The following is a 16,982-nucleotide window of genomic DNA, read 5'->3' as shown; positions in this document are numbered from 1 at the left end:
GCCTTTAGGCAATTAGCCAATTATCTTTGGATAGGCTAAATGGAGTCAATTGGTGGTGTACCTGTGGATGTATTTTAAGGCCTATCTTCAAACTCAGTGTCTCTTTGCTTGACATCATGGAAAAATCAAAAGAAATCAGCTGAGACCTCAGAAAACAAATTGTGGACCTCCAGAAGTCTGGTTCATCCTTGGGAGCAATTTCCAAATGCCTGAAGGTACTCATCTGTACAACCAATAGTATGCAAATATAAACACCATGGAACCAAGCAGCCATCACACCACTCAGGACAGAGACACATTCTGTCTCCTAGAGATGAACGTAGTTTGGTACGAAAAGTGCAAGTCAATCTCAGAACAACAGCAGATGACTTTGTGAAGATGCTGGAGGAAACAGGTAGACAAGTATCTATATCCACAGTAAAACAAGTCCTATATTGACATAATCTGAAAGGCTGCTCAGCAAGTAAGAAGCCACTGCTCCAAAACTGCCATAATAAATCCTGACTATAGATTTCAAGTGCACATGGGGACAAAGATCTTACTTTTTGGAGAAATTCCCTCTGGTCTGATGAATACATTTTTTTACTGTTTGGCCATAATGACCATATTTATGTTAGGAGGAAAAAGGGTGAGGCTTGCAAGCTGAAGAACACCATCCCAACTGTGAAGCATGGGGGTGGAAGCATCATGTTGTGGGGGTGCTTTGCTGCAGGAGTGAATGGTGCACTTAAAATTATGTGGATAAAGCAACATCTAAAGACATCAGCCGGTAAGTTAGAGCTTGATCTCAAATAGGTCTTCCAAATGGACAATGACCCCAAGCATGCCTCCAAAGCTGTGGCAAAATGGCTTAAGGACAACAAAGTCAAGGTATTGGAGTGGCCATCACTCTGACCTGACCTCAATCCGATAGAAAATTTGTGGGCAGAACTGAAAAAGCATGTGCGAGCAAGGAGGCCTATAAACCTGACTCAGTTACACCAGTTCTGTCTGGAGGAATGGGCCAAACTTCAAGCAACTTATTGTGAGAAGCTTGTGGAAGGCTACTCAAAAAGTTTGACCCAAGTTAAACAATTTAAAGGTAAACTTCTGACCCACTGGGAATGTGATGGAAGAAAGAAAAGCTGAAATAAATAATTATCTCTCCTATTATTCTGACCTTTAAAACGTTATTTTAATATTCTTAAAATAACGTAGTGGTCCTAACTGACCTAAGACAGGGAATGTTTTCTGCACTTAAATGTCAGAAATTGTGAAAAACTGAGTTTAAATGTATTTGGCTAAGGTGTATGTAAACTTCTGACTTCAACTGTAAACAATATGCATGTTAACATTATTTTAGTGTGATAAAATCGCTTACTAACCTATTCTGTGTAAATTTATAGCTAATTATACAATTTCATTGCCATGATGATGTAATGTCAACAAACCCTAAAACCCTAAAATGACTAAATTATTATTATTTAAAGAAATACATTAGTTTTAGCAGAATAATTAATGCAAGTATGTTTATAAAATTATAAGCTTCTCATTTCTGCCTTTAAACTCTCCAAAAATTGGCCACAATCCATTATAAGTGCCTCACTGTAACCTTGATTTTATTTTTTATTTTTTTAAAGGGACGAGTCGATATTATGCCACAAATTCTGTCAATTGAGCGGAGCTTGTATTGAACCTGGAATATTCCTTTAAGTCCTCACTACAATTTGTGGTATTCATGATGTTTAATTTCACTTGGCTTGATAAAAAGAATAAAGACTATTTATAATGTTACACACTGCTGTGGGCCTAAAAGTCTCATTTAAAATAAATTAAATCATTATTAAACAAATTAGTGTTTAGTTTTACATTTACTGATACTGTGATCTTTAATTGAAGATAAATGTTATGAAATTAGATCACATAAACTGGAGGTGACATCAGCCACACAGCAAAAAATGAAATAAGTGTTAAACTCTTTTATTTTGTGATGTTAGTCATATTTGTTAAAGCTTGACACATCCACTCTTATGGGAAATATAGGGAAAATGTATCTAATTTTAAAATGCCAATACATTTATGTTAACATAAAAATTATGTACATAATATGTACAATATAAATGTACAAAAATGTTTGCTATCATTCACAGACCATGCTAATTTTACACACTGAATGTCCACCCTGTTATTTTTCACTCTGACACTGCCCATTTAGCTGGATGTACATCTGAAGTCATTTAGCTTGACCAGTATCACTTAACTCTTTAACATGTCCCTTGATCATTTTTGATTCTTCGCGTTTCAAAGCCGAAATGTTTCCGAATTGTAGGAAAGACCCATCTGCCATCCTAATAGCTATGTTTAGCATATATATACAAATCAGTACTGTTACATCTCATGGCACCCAAAAGATTTAAAAGAGGACTTCTTAAATAACTGTCAATTCAAATAGCATCTTAAGGATCCAGCTTGATGGAGTTTTCGCTGTCCAAGGTGCTGAAACTGACTGTGGATATCTCCACTGAAAACACAGTGCTTCGTGCAACGTCAACAATATTTCTTGTCAGCAACTATAGTATTTTTTGTAGTGTATTAACAAAAACAACGCACAAAGTGACATTCCAAGTAGTCAATGTCCTGTAGGCACATATATGAAAATCAGTATGTTGACTGCATTAGCTATTTCACAGCTGGTTGCCAAAGATATTTGACGCGAATAAAAGCAACGCCATATATATTCACGCGTGCATACTCCTTTAAGATGATGTAATTCTTTATAGCCCATTATTCCTTTTCCTTTTTTTCCCGCCCGCACCGCTGAGGCAACAACAGCAGAGACGGTTATTTTCCCGCGGCACTGCCCTGCTCGCGAGGGGACAGAGAGTAATTTCTGGATCTTTTCTACCCTTAATGCCCGCGCGCGCGTAAACCCGGACTGATATCGTGCCCCTTTCAGCGGAGAACATTGAGAGAAACACTGAATTTTCCCGTCAATCGCTGGAATTATCGACCAACCCCATCATCTCTATAATTGAGTTGGTTTTTAACTTGAACCTCGGACACTAAATGGATAAGGATTTCCTTTTGAAACAATCCAATCTGTCTGTTTAGCTCGTCAAAAGTTGAATTTAATCCGCTGCTGAACTTGTTCGGGAACTTCGGACTTGATTTATTGAATAAATTGGTATTTTTCCCACAAACTGTGTGTGGAAAACCAAAGTTTTGACTGAAACATGGTATTTGAGAGTTAAAATTTCAGCTTAAAACAAACTTTTAGCTTTTCAGGCGAAAAAAAATAAGCGACCATGCCCGTCTTCTCCGCCCGTTACCGCTCTTTTTGGGGAGCGACGGATGCTGAGCAATTGATACTCGCTCGCGAGGAGCGACTCTCTGGTGTGCGCGTGTAGTTCGATCTCCATCCTCGGATATTTCTTATTTGCTCTTTTTTATTTTTTTTTATTTGTTTGTACTACACCATTACCTAAGATCTAGAGCGAACTTTTCCATCGTGTTTCAGTGTAGCTAGGAGGATTTCCAGGCATCTATGACTGAGACAATGGCGTTAAGTGGAAACTCTAGAGCTCAGCCGACGGGCAAAGATCAAGGCTCTGTCCACAACAGTTTTCCGGACGTTATTGAACTCAATGTCGGGGGACAGGTGTATTATACTCGCCACATCACGTTAATCAGCCACCCGGGCTCCCTTCTGGGGAAAATATTCTCTCCTAAAAATAATGCGTCAAATGATCTCGCCAGAGACCCCAAAGGCCGTTACTTCATCGACCGGGATGGGTTTTTATTCAGATATGTTTTAGACTACCTCAGAGACAAACAAGTCGTCCTCCCCGACCATTTCCCGGAGAAGGGGAGACTGAGGAAAGAAGCGGAGTACTTTCAATTACCCGACTTGTTTAAACTCTTAACTCCTGACGACATTAAGCCCAGTCCCGACGAATACATCCACAGTGATTACGAGGACGGGTCTCAAGGAAGCGACCTGCGAATGTGCCCCCCGGCGTCGCTCGTTCCCGCCGACAGAAAGAGCGGGTTCATAACCGTCGGTTATCGCGGGTCTTGCACGATGGGCAGGGAGAGTCAAACCGACACCAAATTTCGGAGGGTGCCGAGGATTATGATATGTGGGAGGATTGCTTTGGCCAAAGAAGTTTTTGGCGAGGCCTTGAATGAGAGCAGGGACCCAGATAGGACCCCTGACAGGTACACTTCCCGCTTTTACCTCAAGTTCAAACACCTGGAGCTCTCTTTTGATATGCTCTCGGAATGTGGCTTCCAGATGGTGGCGTGTAACTCGTCAGTGACGGCCTCGTTCGTCAACCAGCACACTGAGGACAAGATATGGTCAAGTTACACTGAGTACGTCTTTTACCGTAAGTTTCAACTCTAATATTCAGTCAATATTTGCATTTCGTGAGAGATTTCCATGCTCTGCATCTACTGCTGAACGTTTCTTGTATTAGCTTTTTGGCTCGCTTTCACATCTGAGTTTGAATCACCACTAGACGGCGCACTCGGTTTTCTGTCAACTCTAGTTTTCATAGGGACAAAGAGCTTTTTATAATTTCGTGTGTGCATTTTTTATCAACATTTCAGAAATATTCCTCACTCGATACAGCAGTTTAAATGCACAACATACGTTTGGGTTTCGCAGTAAAGTCTTTTTTAATATCACTTCCTGACTTTATGACTGTGGCAATGTTCCCAGTCACTGAAAGCCTTTACGAAAGACTCTCTTACCTGGTAAGTAATGCTTTCTCAAAGAGGAAAGCCCCCACCCCCCCTCTTTCTGTCTATCTCAGGAAGCATCTCAATGGAGTGGCAGATGATGATGCCTTTCTGTAATGGCTTTCTTAGTATTTTATGAAACTAAACGCAACACCACCCACTTCAGGCCTGTAGCTTAGTGGCTAATGTGCTGTCGAACCAGCAGTGGCCCTGCCACATGGCAAAATGGAGGAAGCACATAATGGACTCTATACTGAGCCCATTAAAGAGGTTATAGTGCCGTATTTTTGACGTTTACAGATTTTCACAAGACAGTAGTTTTTATGTTTGTTTTAAATGGACTTTGTTAATATGTTATTGCCTTAGCCTACTATCTCACACGGTAATGTAACGGCAATTTGTCAGTGCGTATATGTTGTCTTGGTCGACATTATCACTAATAAAAATAAATAGTCTGAATCAATAGCTTTTTGTTTCGTGCATCTCAATTCAAAATCCTACAGTTTTACTGGGGCTATAACAAATGCATGATTGCGTCATGCATCTCCCATGAGAATCCAAGTGTGTGCTACTGAGTTGGATGCGTAGTGTTCTAGCTATGGCAGGGTGTCCATTCCCTGTTTTAGGGCTTTTGTATGTGAAACATTCTGAAACAAAAGAGAAAAGCTTCTTCATATTCGTTCCTAATTGTATACGTATACATCAGTATATACTGTACACTTTAACTTTTTAATTAATGGATCCAAGCTACACAAGGCCAGCTTCACCAATGTAATTGATCTGCACAAAGGTATAGGGGAGACTGTGTTAACGTCATGTCCTCACTATGTGGAGTAAGTTGTCACAATTGGAACCTGCTATTAAACCTTGGAGACCCAAGAATTCTCCTCTATGAAAATGTTTTTTAGGAAACACAATATACATTACACAGTTGCAGTGTGGGCATTTTTGGTTGTACAATAATACCACTGTGTTTTTTAGACAGTATGTGGATGTTCTAAATTTACAACACAATTCAACACACAAGAGTATAGGGAATTTTTTTTTTACAAGCGGTAAGGGTAAATTCATGAAAAGTAACGAAATTCAATTAATAAGAACTTTTGATTTTGAAGATATATTTGCTGGTATAATCAAAATAATAATAAAAAATACCAATTTCTTTGTAATGCAGGCTAATTCTGGTATATTTAATATACCACGAATACCATAAAACAAGTATTTGTTTTAATGACAGAACAGCACAGAAAACAGCTGAAAACAATTGAATGTGTGACTATAGAAAAAGTTTGACCACTATTGCCCAGCTTGATTTTGTTTTTATAAATATTCTCAAATGGATGAAATTTGATATTTTCAGGGGATTTCATAATTTTTCAATTATGAAAATCACATTAAAGGTCAAATACTTTGATAACTGCCAAACCTGTTATTGTGATACATTTCAGAGTGTCTGCTGTTGTTGTAATTTTTACCCATATTTAATGAGCATTAGATATTATTTAATTGCTTTAATCAGACAGTGATTATCTGAGGGTTAAATAGCCTATTTAAACAATTATTACAAAACAATTCATGCAAAAAAAATTGAAAAGGTAACATACAAAATATCAAACAATTTTCTTGGCCAACAGAAATTGTAATTTATAAACTAAACAACTTGCCCCAGCATGACATTTATAAAAAATACCCTTGTCCTGAGAACAAAGCCCAATTTGTTTTTTCAATTCTACCCACATTATACATTCGAACCTTGTCTGTATGTATACCCGGTTGATGATATTGAGTTATCTTGTTCACTTATTGTCTAAACAACAAAAATATAATCATTTTTGGAATTTCGTTTGGAGGGTAGAATTCACAAACAATTTCCTAATATATGACAGTTTTGAACTTTGTGTTTGAAACCACCACAAAATTGGATAGAGAAAACAAGCATTTGTGCAATTGGACTATTGATTCAAAACCTTATAGTTACTGAGATATAGCCCTTATGACAACTTCCCTGTGTCACAACTGGCCCCGGTCTCCCCTATATGTTGCAATATTATAAAAGAAACAGAAGGACTATCCTCAGGATACTGCAATATTTCTGAACTTTCATTTTGTTGATAGTCAAAAGAGTATTAACATCCTTCCATTTCATCAATTCACCCCCAATCCCAAGCTTTTGAATACTGCATGCACCAAAGAGTTTCGAAAAGTTTCAGGGAATGTTTCCAAAGTTGCTGAAGTTGGAACCCAGCCTCCTACACACCCCACCAAGCCTGTTGAGATTGCTTTGCCTCTGGCAGAGCACACCAGTTGCTGTTTATAGGCTTCACCGCTCTGGCACAAAGTCTACCCAGAATGCAATCCCTTGCAGGCAAATTTATTTACCAATTTGTTGCATCGTTAGAATGATTGACAATCAATCATTGGCTGTGGCAGGCTGAGGACTGTGCTGTGAATCATGTCATCAGATCTTGCAGTGACAATGTCACCTTTTCCCACCCTTAAAAAACAAGTAATTTCATCCTCCAAGACTGACATAAGCATCAGAAAAATATCAGGAAACATTTAGGGCCTATTCACACTTAGGACATTTTCAGACCTGTAGCTCGTTTGATTTGTTCCGAAACAGGAGCTAAATGTTACAATGATGCATTTCCTCTTGGTTTGGTTCACTGTCATAAGTAAAACGGACCAAAACTTGTCAATAAAAGCAACATGTAAGCAAACTGTCCCCTTATTGGTCAGAATGTCTGTGCGTTGTTCCGGGATTTAGCGCATCCATTGACATACCAGTTAGAATGATATACATGTAAAAATTGTGTGAATCGCAACACATTTTATGTGTCATGGTTATGCAAAACATCACTGTTGTCTCATTGTGTGTTCCAGTCAGAGATTTCACTGCAAACACAAAATCCGACACGAATGACATGCAATGTAAAATTTGCGTCATGCTTATTTTTTATCCATCATTAGTTATTTTTGAATTTTTTCTGCATTGAAAAGGGCCTGTTCTCACGGTCACAGACCTGGCTCTCACACACACACACACACACACACACACACACACACACACACACACACACACACACACACACACACACACACACACACAGGAGATAGAACAAATTGAATTATTATTATTATTATATTATTATTTGAATTCTCCATAGATCCATCAGGTATGTTCATGGTTTTTATAGGGAAAATGTTGTTCGTGTGCATTCTCACCACAAGCCAACTGCTCCAGGGTTTGTTTGTGATTGGCCTGAGAACACCTCATCTACGTGGTCTCGGACTGATTGCGGATCCGAGTGTGATTGCCTTGTTCAGATATGCCTAAACAACCAAACTAAGGGAGAAAACGCACCAGGTTCCAAAACAAATGCTCCAAACAATCCAGGTGTGAAAACAAAAATGCCTGGAAGTGAAATTTTGCTGCACTTCATGTGGCTCATAAAAACTAAAAACACAACAGAAATTTCTTTGACGATTGTGATACAGAAGGCTGTTTATTCCCGCATTTTCTTGGCAGTGTTACATTTTCAAAATCGAAGAGTTGGGAAATGGGAATATAGACACTCATCTCTGGCAGGAGCAAACTTTACTTAAGCTTTGTGAATAACTAGACACATTTTGCACTTGACAGAGTCACATCTTATATGCACCTTAATCCACTGCCTGATTTGATTGCTATTTTCCTCAAATGCGCTGAGGACATTTATGATTGGATAGCCATTTCATCAGTAAAATTGCATGAAGAGACCAACTGTAAAATGTAAATAGACACAGATCACTCTTGTAAATGTATCTTATATTATCGCCATGCTAAAACTATAATTCATATTAAAATTATCAGGGTTGTTTCATGGATATTGGAAGTGGGTAATGTTAGATACATGAACATAAACACCTTCTGGCTCTTAGCCTTAGCAAACAACACAGATGCATATATACTGTATAGTAAGGACACATTTATTTACCCCTAATATACCAGTTTGTATGTCACACTACACTATACATAGCATAGATGATCAGGCAGCTAGCGAATGGAGCAGCAGAAGGGGATTGGTTAAAAAAAGCATGGGTGGGTGGAGTGGTGTTGGCTTGCTTAAACTGATTTGTCTTGCTAGGGAATGAGCCATGACAGCTTTGACGCTTCACTTGTTAGGTGCAGCTGCTCCCTTGCTCACTCCATCAGGGGATGTAACTCTGATTCTAGCTTCTGCATTATTCACTAAAAGAGAGAGAGAGAGAGAGAGAGAGAGAGAGAGAGAGAGTGAGAGGGAAAAGATTTAGAAAACCATCAGATGGCAGAGAGCAAAAAGGATCAAGTAAATTCAGAGAAATTAGAGAGATACGATGGTTTCAGGATAACTAAACACTTAGAGAAGTGCTTCTGCTGCAATTGGCTTTGCTTTAGGAAATCAAGTGGCAACCCAGCACACTTATCAAAATAGTTTATTGTACAAAATACTACATAATAATAACCAGAAATGTACAAATATATATATATATATATATATATATATATATATATATATATATATATATATATATATATATATATATATATATTAGGACATTTCTGGTATATATATATATATATATATATATATATGTATATGTATATATATATATATATAATATAGCATTGTATATATGTATAAATTTGTATATATATATATATATTATATATATATACAAATTTATTAACAGCATATTTATAAATTATATACAATTTTCAATATAAATGGCCTGCTGCAGTGAACATTGATTTAATGAGCAGTCAATCGTCCAACCGAATGTGTGTCTCTAAATGTAAAGCATACATGCTCTGCTCTTATTTAACACTTCCATTTAAGGTGGATGTGGGATTTTCCTTCATTATATCTTTGATTTCTGACCATGTAGCGTTCTGTTGTTCTGATGCACAAAGAAACATTTACAATGGTAGAATTGTTGTGCAGGTATACAGTTACATTTACATTTACATTTATTCATTTGGCAGACGCTTTTATCCAAAGCGACTTACAAAAGAGGAAGAACATCAGCGAATCATCTTAGGGAGACAGTGGTACAAAAAAAGTGCCATATTACAAAGTTTCACTATCATCATAATAGTATACAAAACAGATTTAAGTGCAACAAGAAATGTAAATATATATATTTTTATTTTTATTTTTTTATTTTTTTTATTTTTATTGACCGGTTAAGTGCTTTTGGAAAAGATGTGTTTTTAGCCGTTTTTTGAAGATAGAGAGTGAGTTAGCTTCCCAGATTGAGTTGGGAAGGTCATTCCACAACCGTGGTATTATGAAACTGAAAGTCCGGGAAAGTGTTTTGGTGCCTCTTTGTTTTGGTACGACAAGGCGACGTTCCTTAGCCGACCGCAGGCTTCTGGTGGGAACGTAGCTCTGCATAAATGTTTTAAGGTATGCTGGAGCAGACCCAGTGACTGTTTTATATGCCAGCATCAGGGCCTTGAATTTAAAACGGGCATGAACCGGCAGCCAGTGGAGAGAGACAAAGAGTGGTGTAACATGTGCTCTCTTAGGTTCATTAAAGACCAGACGTGCTGCTGCATTCTGGATCATTTGGAGAGGTCTAATAGCACATGCAGGAAGACCTGCAATGAGAGCGTTACAGTAGTCCAGTCTAGTTATGACAAGGGACTGAACGAGCAGTTGTGTGGCATGTACAGAGAGGAAGGGTCTTATCTTCCAGTTAAAAACAGAAAAGATTATTTACCATTTTTAACACATACTTTATGTCCCTGCAAAAGTTTGCTAATCGGTTTTAAAATAAACTCAGTTGGCGCAAGTTGAAAGACTGACATCAGATGGCATTACATTGCAGTTTAAAAATCTGGCTTTCCTTGTTTAATGTAATGCAGCATAAGAGACAGTAAGTGATTTAACACATGGTACTTGTGTTAAACTTTAATGGTAAACTTAAAACCAACATAAACAAACGTGCAGCATGGCTTGTGCATCTCTCTCTCTGGAACCACCCCTTTATCTCACTCTCCCACTGATCAGCTGATTCAGCGGCAGCCGTGCTCCATCATGGCCCGGCCATGCCTTCCACCTCGTCTCACACACACGCACGCACACACACACACACACATATATATTGTTTATATAAATATATATAATAATATTCAGATAATTAAAATGCATTACATTATAGTGGCAGAGCAGTTAAGCATTAAGTGAATACAAAAAGGGTCTTTAGAATCCAATGTATTGTTTATTTGCATATTATTTAATATAAACCTGTCATTGGCCTACAGTTCACAGCAATCATTTTCCAATCAAATTTGTCAATCAGGGCTTTTCTAAGCATGCACCAAAGTACACCTGCATCAGACGGACGCTTTTGGAGCATCTTACTTTAGTTGCGTCACATTATAAACATAAAATTTTTAGGTAACTGTGTCAAATTAAACGTAGTTTAATACTTAGAAAAACATGTATTGAGATCCCTAAATTCGGATTTGCACTGAAGGGTTGGTTTGCTCTCTGTTTAAGCTGTGCGTTGACTATACAGCTGATGTTTTGCTTACTGCCCCCTGGAGAATATAGGTGGTATTTCAAGCTGGAGTTACATAATGTGAGGGGCAGGGACTCAAGTGGAAAATAAATATTATTTATTTAAAACATTGTAAAGGGATTAAGGGAAAGAAGAAGGCAAGAACCGGCTTGACTATATAAATAATATTTTAATGTAGAATTAAACAAAAAGACACAAACACACAAAGGTGTCAGACAGCTGCCCGTGAACGCTCTCTCTCTCTTGCACCACCATCCGGCCTTTATCCCTCTCAGAGGCTTGATTAGCCTGATAAGGGGCCGTTTGTGTAGAATCACGACCCGGCCCCATCCTCCGCCCTGTCACAAACATTATTTTTAAACAAAATGTTAAATATATTAACACAACTCTGACTTCCAAGTCAAGTCAAGTCAAGTGGTTTTTATTGTTGTTTCAACCATATACAGTTAGTACAGTACACAGCAAAACGAGACAACGTTCCTCCAGGACCATGGTGCTACATAAAAACAACAAAGGACCAACATAGGACCACATGAGACTACACAACGAAATAAAATACCTATATAAACTACCTATATAAAGTGCACGTGCAAACATGTGCAAAAAGTACGGGACAGTACAACAAATTACTGACAATGAACAGGACAATAGGCACAGTGCGAGACACCAGTACGACAGTACTCAGTAGTGCAAAAAGATGACAGTTTCTAAAAATGTAAACATAACATACTATGAGATAAGTGTTCTATGCACATAGCAGTTATTGAGGTAGCAGACAGTTATAAAGTGACAGTAATTAAAGTGCAACTCAGGACACGTGTGTGTGTCAAACCAGTCTCCGAGTATTGAGGTGTCTTATGGCTTGGGGGAAGAAGCTTTTACACAGTCTGGCCGCGAGGGCCCGAATGCTTCGGTACCTCTTGCCAGATGGCAAGAGGGGGAAAGTTTGTGTGAGGGGTGTGTGGGGTCATCCACAATGCTGGTTGCTTTGCGGATGCAGTGTTTTTTGTAAATGTCTTTGATGGAGGGAAGAGAGACCCCAATGATCTTCTCAGCTGTCCTCACTATACTCTGCAGGGCTTTGTGATCCGAAACGGTGCAAGTCCCAAACCAGGCAGTGATGCAGCTGCTCAGGATGCTCTCAATAGTCCCTCTATAGAATGTAGTGAGGATGGGGGGTGGGAGATGTGCTTTCCTCACCCTTCGAAGAAAGTAGAGATGCTGCTGGGCTTTCTTGGTAATAGCGCTGGTGTTGAGGGACCAGGTGAGGTTCTCCGGCAGGTGAACACCAAGGAATTTGGTGCTCTTGACGATCTCCAAAGAGGAGCCGTCGATGTTCAGTGGAGTGCGGTCACTCTGTGCTCTCCTAAAGTCAACAACCATCTCTTTTGCTTTGTCCACATTCAGAGACAGGTTGTTGGTGTCGCTTCACCTCCTCTCTGTATGCTGATTCGTCGTTCATGCTGATGAGACCCACCACGGTCGTGTCATCGGCGAACTTAATGATGTGGTTCGAGCTGTGCATTGCTGCACAGTCGTGAGTCAGCAGAGTGAACAGCAGTGGAGTGAGCACACAGCCCTGGGGGGTGGTGGTGAACATGCTGTTCCCGATCCGGACTGACTGAGATCTCCCAGTCAGGAAGTCCAGGATCCAGTTGCAGAGGGAGGTGTCCAGGCCCAGCAGGTTCAGCTTTCCAATCAGGTGCTGAGGAATTATTGTGTTGAATGCTGAGCTGAAGTCTATGAACAGCATTCGAACATATGAGTCCTTTTTATCTAGGTGGGTGAGGGCCAGATGGAGGGTGGTGGCTAGAGCCCGAAGCCATTTGTTTTGAGAATAATGGCTGGCTGATGAAGTTATTGGCTGGCTAGCCGGCTCAGCCAAAACCTAAATGGCTGCTGCAGCCGCCAAACTTTTCATAGCTGCAAATGGCTGAAGCTGCCACTTCATGTCTACAGATGTCTATGTTATACTGATTTACTAGATCTCAATATTTCCAAGCAATGCATGGCTTACACTATATTTCTAATTAAGAACGCAAACTTTTGTTGAATTTATGAGAAATCTACATACGCAAACAGACAAAGTGTAGTAAAATAAAGACCTAAATGTGTATTTCGGACATTTTTTCACCACAAGTCTGAAAGAAGACATGTTATTGAAGACAAATATCCAAAAATCTCAAAATTGACCAGTAAAAAAAAACGATGTTTTTGCCTGCCGTGTCTCGCCTTAATATAAACACACACTGTTATCAGTATTATTTTGGACAAAGTTTTGCACATTTCACTTCAATGTACACTGAAGCATGCGTCATGAATTAGCAATGTGGAAACGGTGGTTTGTTACTGCAGTAATATCACGTTCAGTGCTATAAATCTCTCCGTTCCAGAATATTTGGTTCATAACATCAATCTTTGATTCAGGTGTTTGTGCAACCATGCCCTGAAGATTTAACAAAAGTCTGGGTAGGCCTAAGTTAAAAAAAAAAAGTAAGTAGGAATTAGGAAAGTATGTGAGAAGTGAGATCAAAATTACCTTGCTTGCTTCTTTCCGCCATTTCACCTCAGTGCGAGAAAAAAAAAGCATCGCTTCTTCTGTACGGAAAATGAGCAATTTTAATTGGTCGTCAATTCACTGTGAGTCTGTGTGTCGTAGCATCGAGCACAAGACTGTGCTGTTATGAATCCAGTGGGAAAATAGATCTCGTGTATTGTTTATATATTTCATGTGTGTATGTCTCTATGTGATAGAATTATTATTTGTTGCAAATAATTCTAGCCGGCTCAGCCAAACTTTATCAGATGGCGGCTCAATTTGGCTTACGAAATTATTGGCTGGCGGTGGCTGAAATTCTAAATGGCGCAAATGGCGGCGGCTTCGGGGTCTAGTGGTGGCGATGGCGTCATCTGTTGAATGGTTTGGACAATACACAAACTGCATTGGGTATAGTTAGGGGGGCAGCTTGGTCTTAATGTGCCTCATGACGAGCCTCTCAAAGCACCTCATGATGATGGGTGTGAGTGCGACGGGACAATAGTTGTTGAGGCAGGACTCTGAAGACTTCTTTGGCATGGGGACGGTGGTGGTGGCCTTGAAGCACGTTGGAACGACGATGCTGCTCAGAGAGATGTTGAAAATGTCGGTAAGAACATCTGCCAGCTGGTCTGCGCATCCTTTGAGCACTCTGCCAGGAATGTTGTCTGGTCCAGCAGCCTTCCGTGGGTTGACTCTACGTAGAGTTTTCCTCAGATCAGCCGTGGTAAGACAGAGCACCTGGTCGTTGGGAGGAGGGATGGTCTTCCTCACCACCACGTCGTTCTGTGCTTCAAACCGAGCGTAGAAGTTGTTCAGCGCATCTGGAAGGGAGGCATCTTTTTCACAGGCAACTGATGTTGTCCTGTAAACGGTGATGGCCTGGATGCCCTGCCACATGCGCTGCATGTTGCCGCTGTCATGGAAGTGACTGTGGATTCTCTGGGCCGAAACGGTGCAAGTCCCAAACCAGGCAGTGATACAGCTGCTCAGGATGCTCTCAATAGTCCCTCTATAGAATGTAGTGAGGATGGGGGGTGGGAGTTGTGCTTTCCTCAGCCTTCAAAGAAAGTAGAGATGCTGCTGGGCTTTCTTTGGTAATAGAGCTGATGTTGAGGGACCAGGTGAGGTTCACCGCCAGGTGAACACCAAGGAATTTGGTGCTCTTGACGATTTCCAAAGAGGAGATCTTCAAACCTAGCATAGAAGTTGTTCAGCGCATCTGGAAGGGAGGCATCTTTGTCACAGGCAACCGATGTTGTCCTGTAGTCGGTGATGGCCTGGATGCCCTGCCACATGCGCCGTGTGTCACCACCTTGTTCGCGCTTTGCCTCTCTGATGGCCCGGGACAGTTTGGCCCTCGCTGTTCATAGGGCAGCCTTGTCGCCTGCTATGAAGGCGGAGTCTCAGGTCCTCAGCAGCGCATGCACCTCTGCAGTCATCCACGGCTTCTGGTTGGAGTGTGTGGTGATGGTCTTGGAGAAGGTGACATCATCAATGCACTTGCTGATGTAGCTGGTCTCTGATGCTGTGTATTCCTCCGGTCAGTACCAGTCAGTACACTAAAAACAGTCCTGAAGAGCAGAGATGGCTCCTGCTGGCCTGGTTTCACCTGCTTCTGGAGCGGTTTTGTGCATCGGACGAGCGGTCTGTATGCTGGAATTGGCATAACAGAGATGTGGTCTGAGTAGCCGAGGTGGGGCGGGGCTCCGCCCGGTATGCACCTGGAATGTTTATGTAAACAAGATCAAACGTGTTCGCCCCTATCGTTGCAGAGTCCACATACTGATGGAATTTAGGGAGCACTGTTTTGAGATTCGCATGGTTGAAATCTCCAGCGACAATAAACAGTCCGTCAGGGTGAGTGTTCTGCAGTTCGCTTATAGCCCCATACAGTTCACAGAGTGCTTCCTTAGCGTTAGCACTGAGGGTAATGTAAACTCCGGTTATAATAACAGTGGTGAATTACCGTGGTAAATAAAAAGGTCTGCATCTAACAGTCACAAGCTCCACCAGTGATGAGCAGTAACAGCACAGAGTTATTGCACCATTCCGTGTTGATGTAAACACACAAGCCACCACCACGAGTCTTACCGCACAGAGCTGCATTTCTGTCGGCACGAAACGAGGCGAGCCCGTCTAGCTGAATGGCGGTGTCCAGAACTCTGTCGATGAGCCACGTCTCTGTGAAAACAAAGACGCAGCAGTCTCTAAACTCACGCTGCATAGTCTGCTGGAGTCGGATGTAGTCCAGATTATTGTCCAGGGAGCAAACATTTGAGAGCAGGATAGACAGGAGAGCTGGCCGGCTAGGGTTTGTTTTTAGTCTAGCATGGACCCCCGCCATCTTGCCACGCTGTCGCTTCCTCTCACACCGCTTACAACATCCCCTCCCCCGAGCACCAGCATTAGGCAATGCCGAGGACTGGAGGCCTGGTCTCCGCAGCAAGCCGAGTTCGTGTAGCAACTCCTGCAGATCATCATGCAGCTTGGTTGTTGCATGAATCTTATATTTTAACAGTGTCTGGTGATGGTAAACACGAACACCGGTTGCTCCGATGTCCATGTGCCGTAAAAGTTGGGCTAACTGAATAGTAAATAAGTAAATAGCACCATTTTGGATCTGGAGTGGCCGCTGTGTGCTGCCGCACCGCCATCTTGGATCTTTTTGGATCTTCTTGAATCAAAGATGAGTCTGCTGGAAACTGGAGATTACATCCCCTGTCAGTTTTCCACTCCTATGCACCTTGATGTGTTCAGGGCAACAAGTTAAGCCATGCTCAGCAATTAGACCAATGTTGACTGAATTACAGAGTGAAGAACATTTCATTTGAAATCTTTCCTTGATCAGGATTTCAAGTTTGGACTTAATGTTTTAGATTTATTCAAAGGTGTTGCAGATGGTGCTGCATCCAGGATGGGCTCAATTCCAAGATGGAATATTTAAAAATTGAGACCACATTATCATTCAAGACCCAATACCCAATGTTTTGCCTGTGTGTAATTTATTATATTACTAAGTGTATCTCAGATCCATTTCGATATTGAATACAAATGCAAATTATGTAAATAATGTCAACAAACAGAGAATACCAGTGTTTCCAATTAATTACCTAATTTGTCCAGCCATAGTTTCATTATGATCTGAAAATATTTTTACACTTCTCATAATATA

General features: G+C 40.5%; 1 protein-coding gene across 1 annotated transcript in view; it reads left to right on the top strand.

Annotated features, from left to right (window-relative positions):
* Nucleotides 1-3,523: 3,523 nt before the first annotated feature.
* LOC127628032 (BTB/POZ domain-containing protein KCTD16-like) overlaps nt 3,524-16,982 on the top strand; it is an 80,905-nt gene continuing 67,446 nt past the window's right edge. Inside the window, exon 1 of the mRNA XM_052104688.1 lies at nt 3,524-4,367. Within this exon, the coding sequence (XP_051960648.1) occupies nt 3,524-4,367 (844 nt within the window). The remainder of the gene's footprint in view (nt 4,368-16,982) is intronic.

Source organism: Xyrauchen texanus, chromosome 34 (assembly GCF_025860055.1).
Source record: "Xyrauchen texanus isolate HMW12.3.18 chromosome 34, RBS_HiC_50CHRs, whole genome shotgun sequence".
Taxonomy (NCBI): domain Eukaryota; kingdom Metazoa; phylum Chordata; class Actinopteri; order Cypriniformes; family Catostomidae; genus Xyrauchen; species Xyrauchen texanus.
This window is presented reverse-complemented; position numbering and strand designations above follow the sequence as displayed.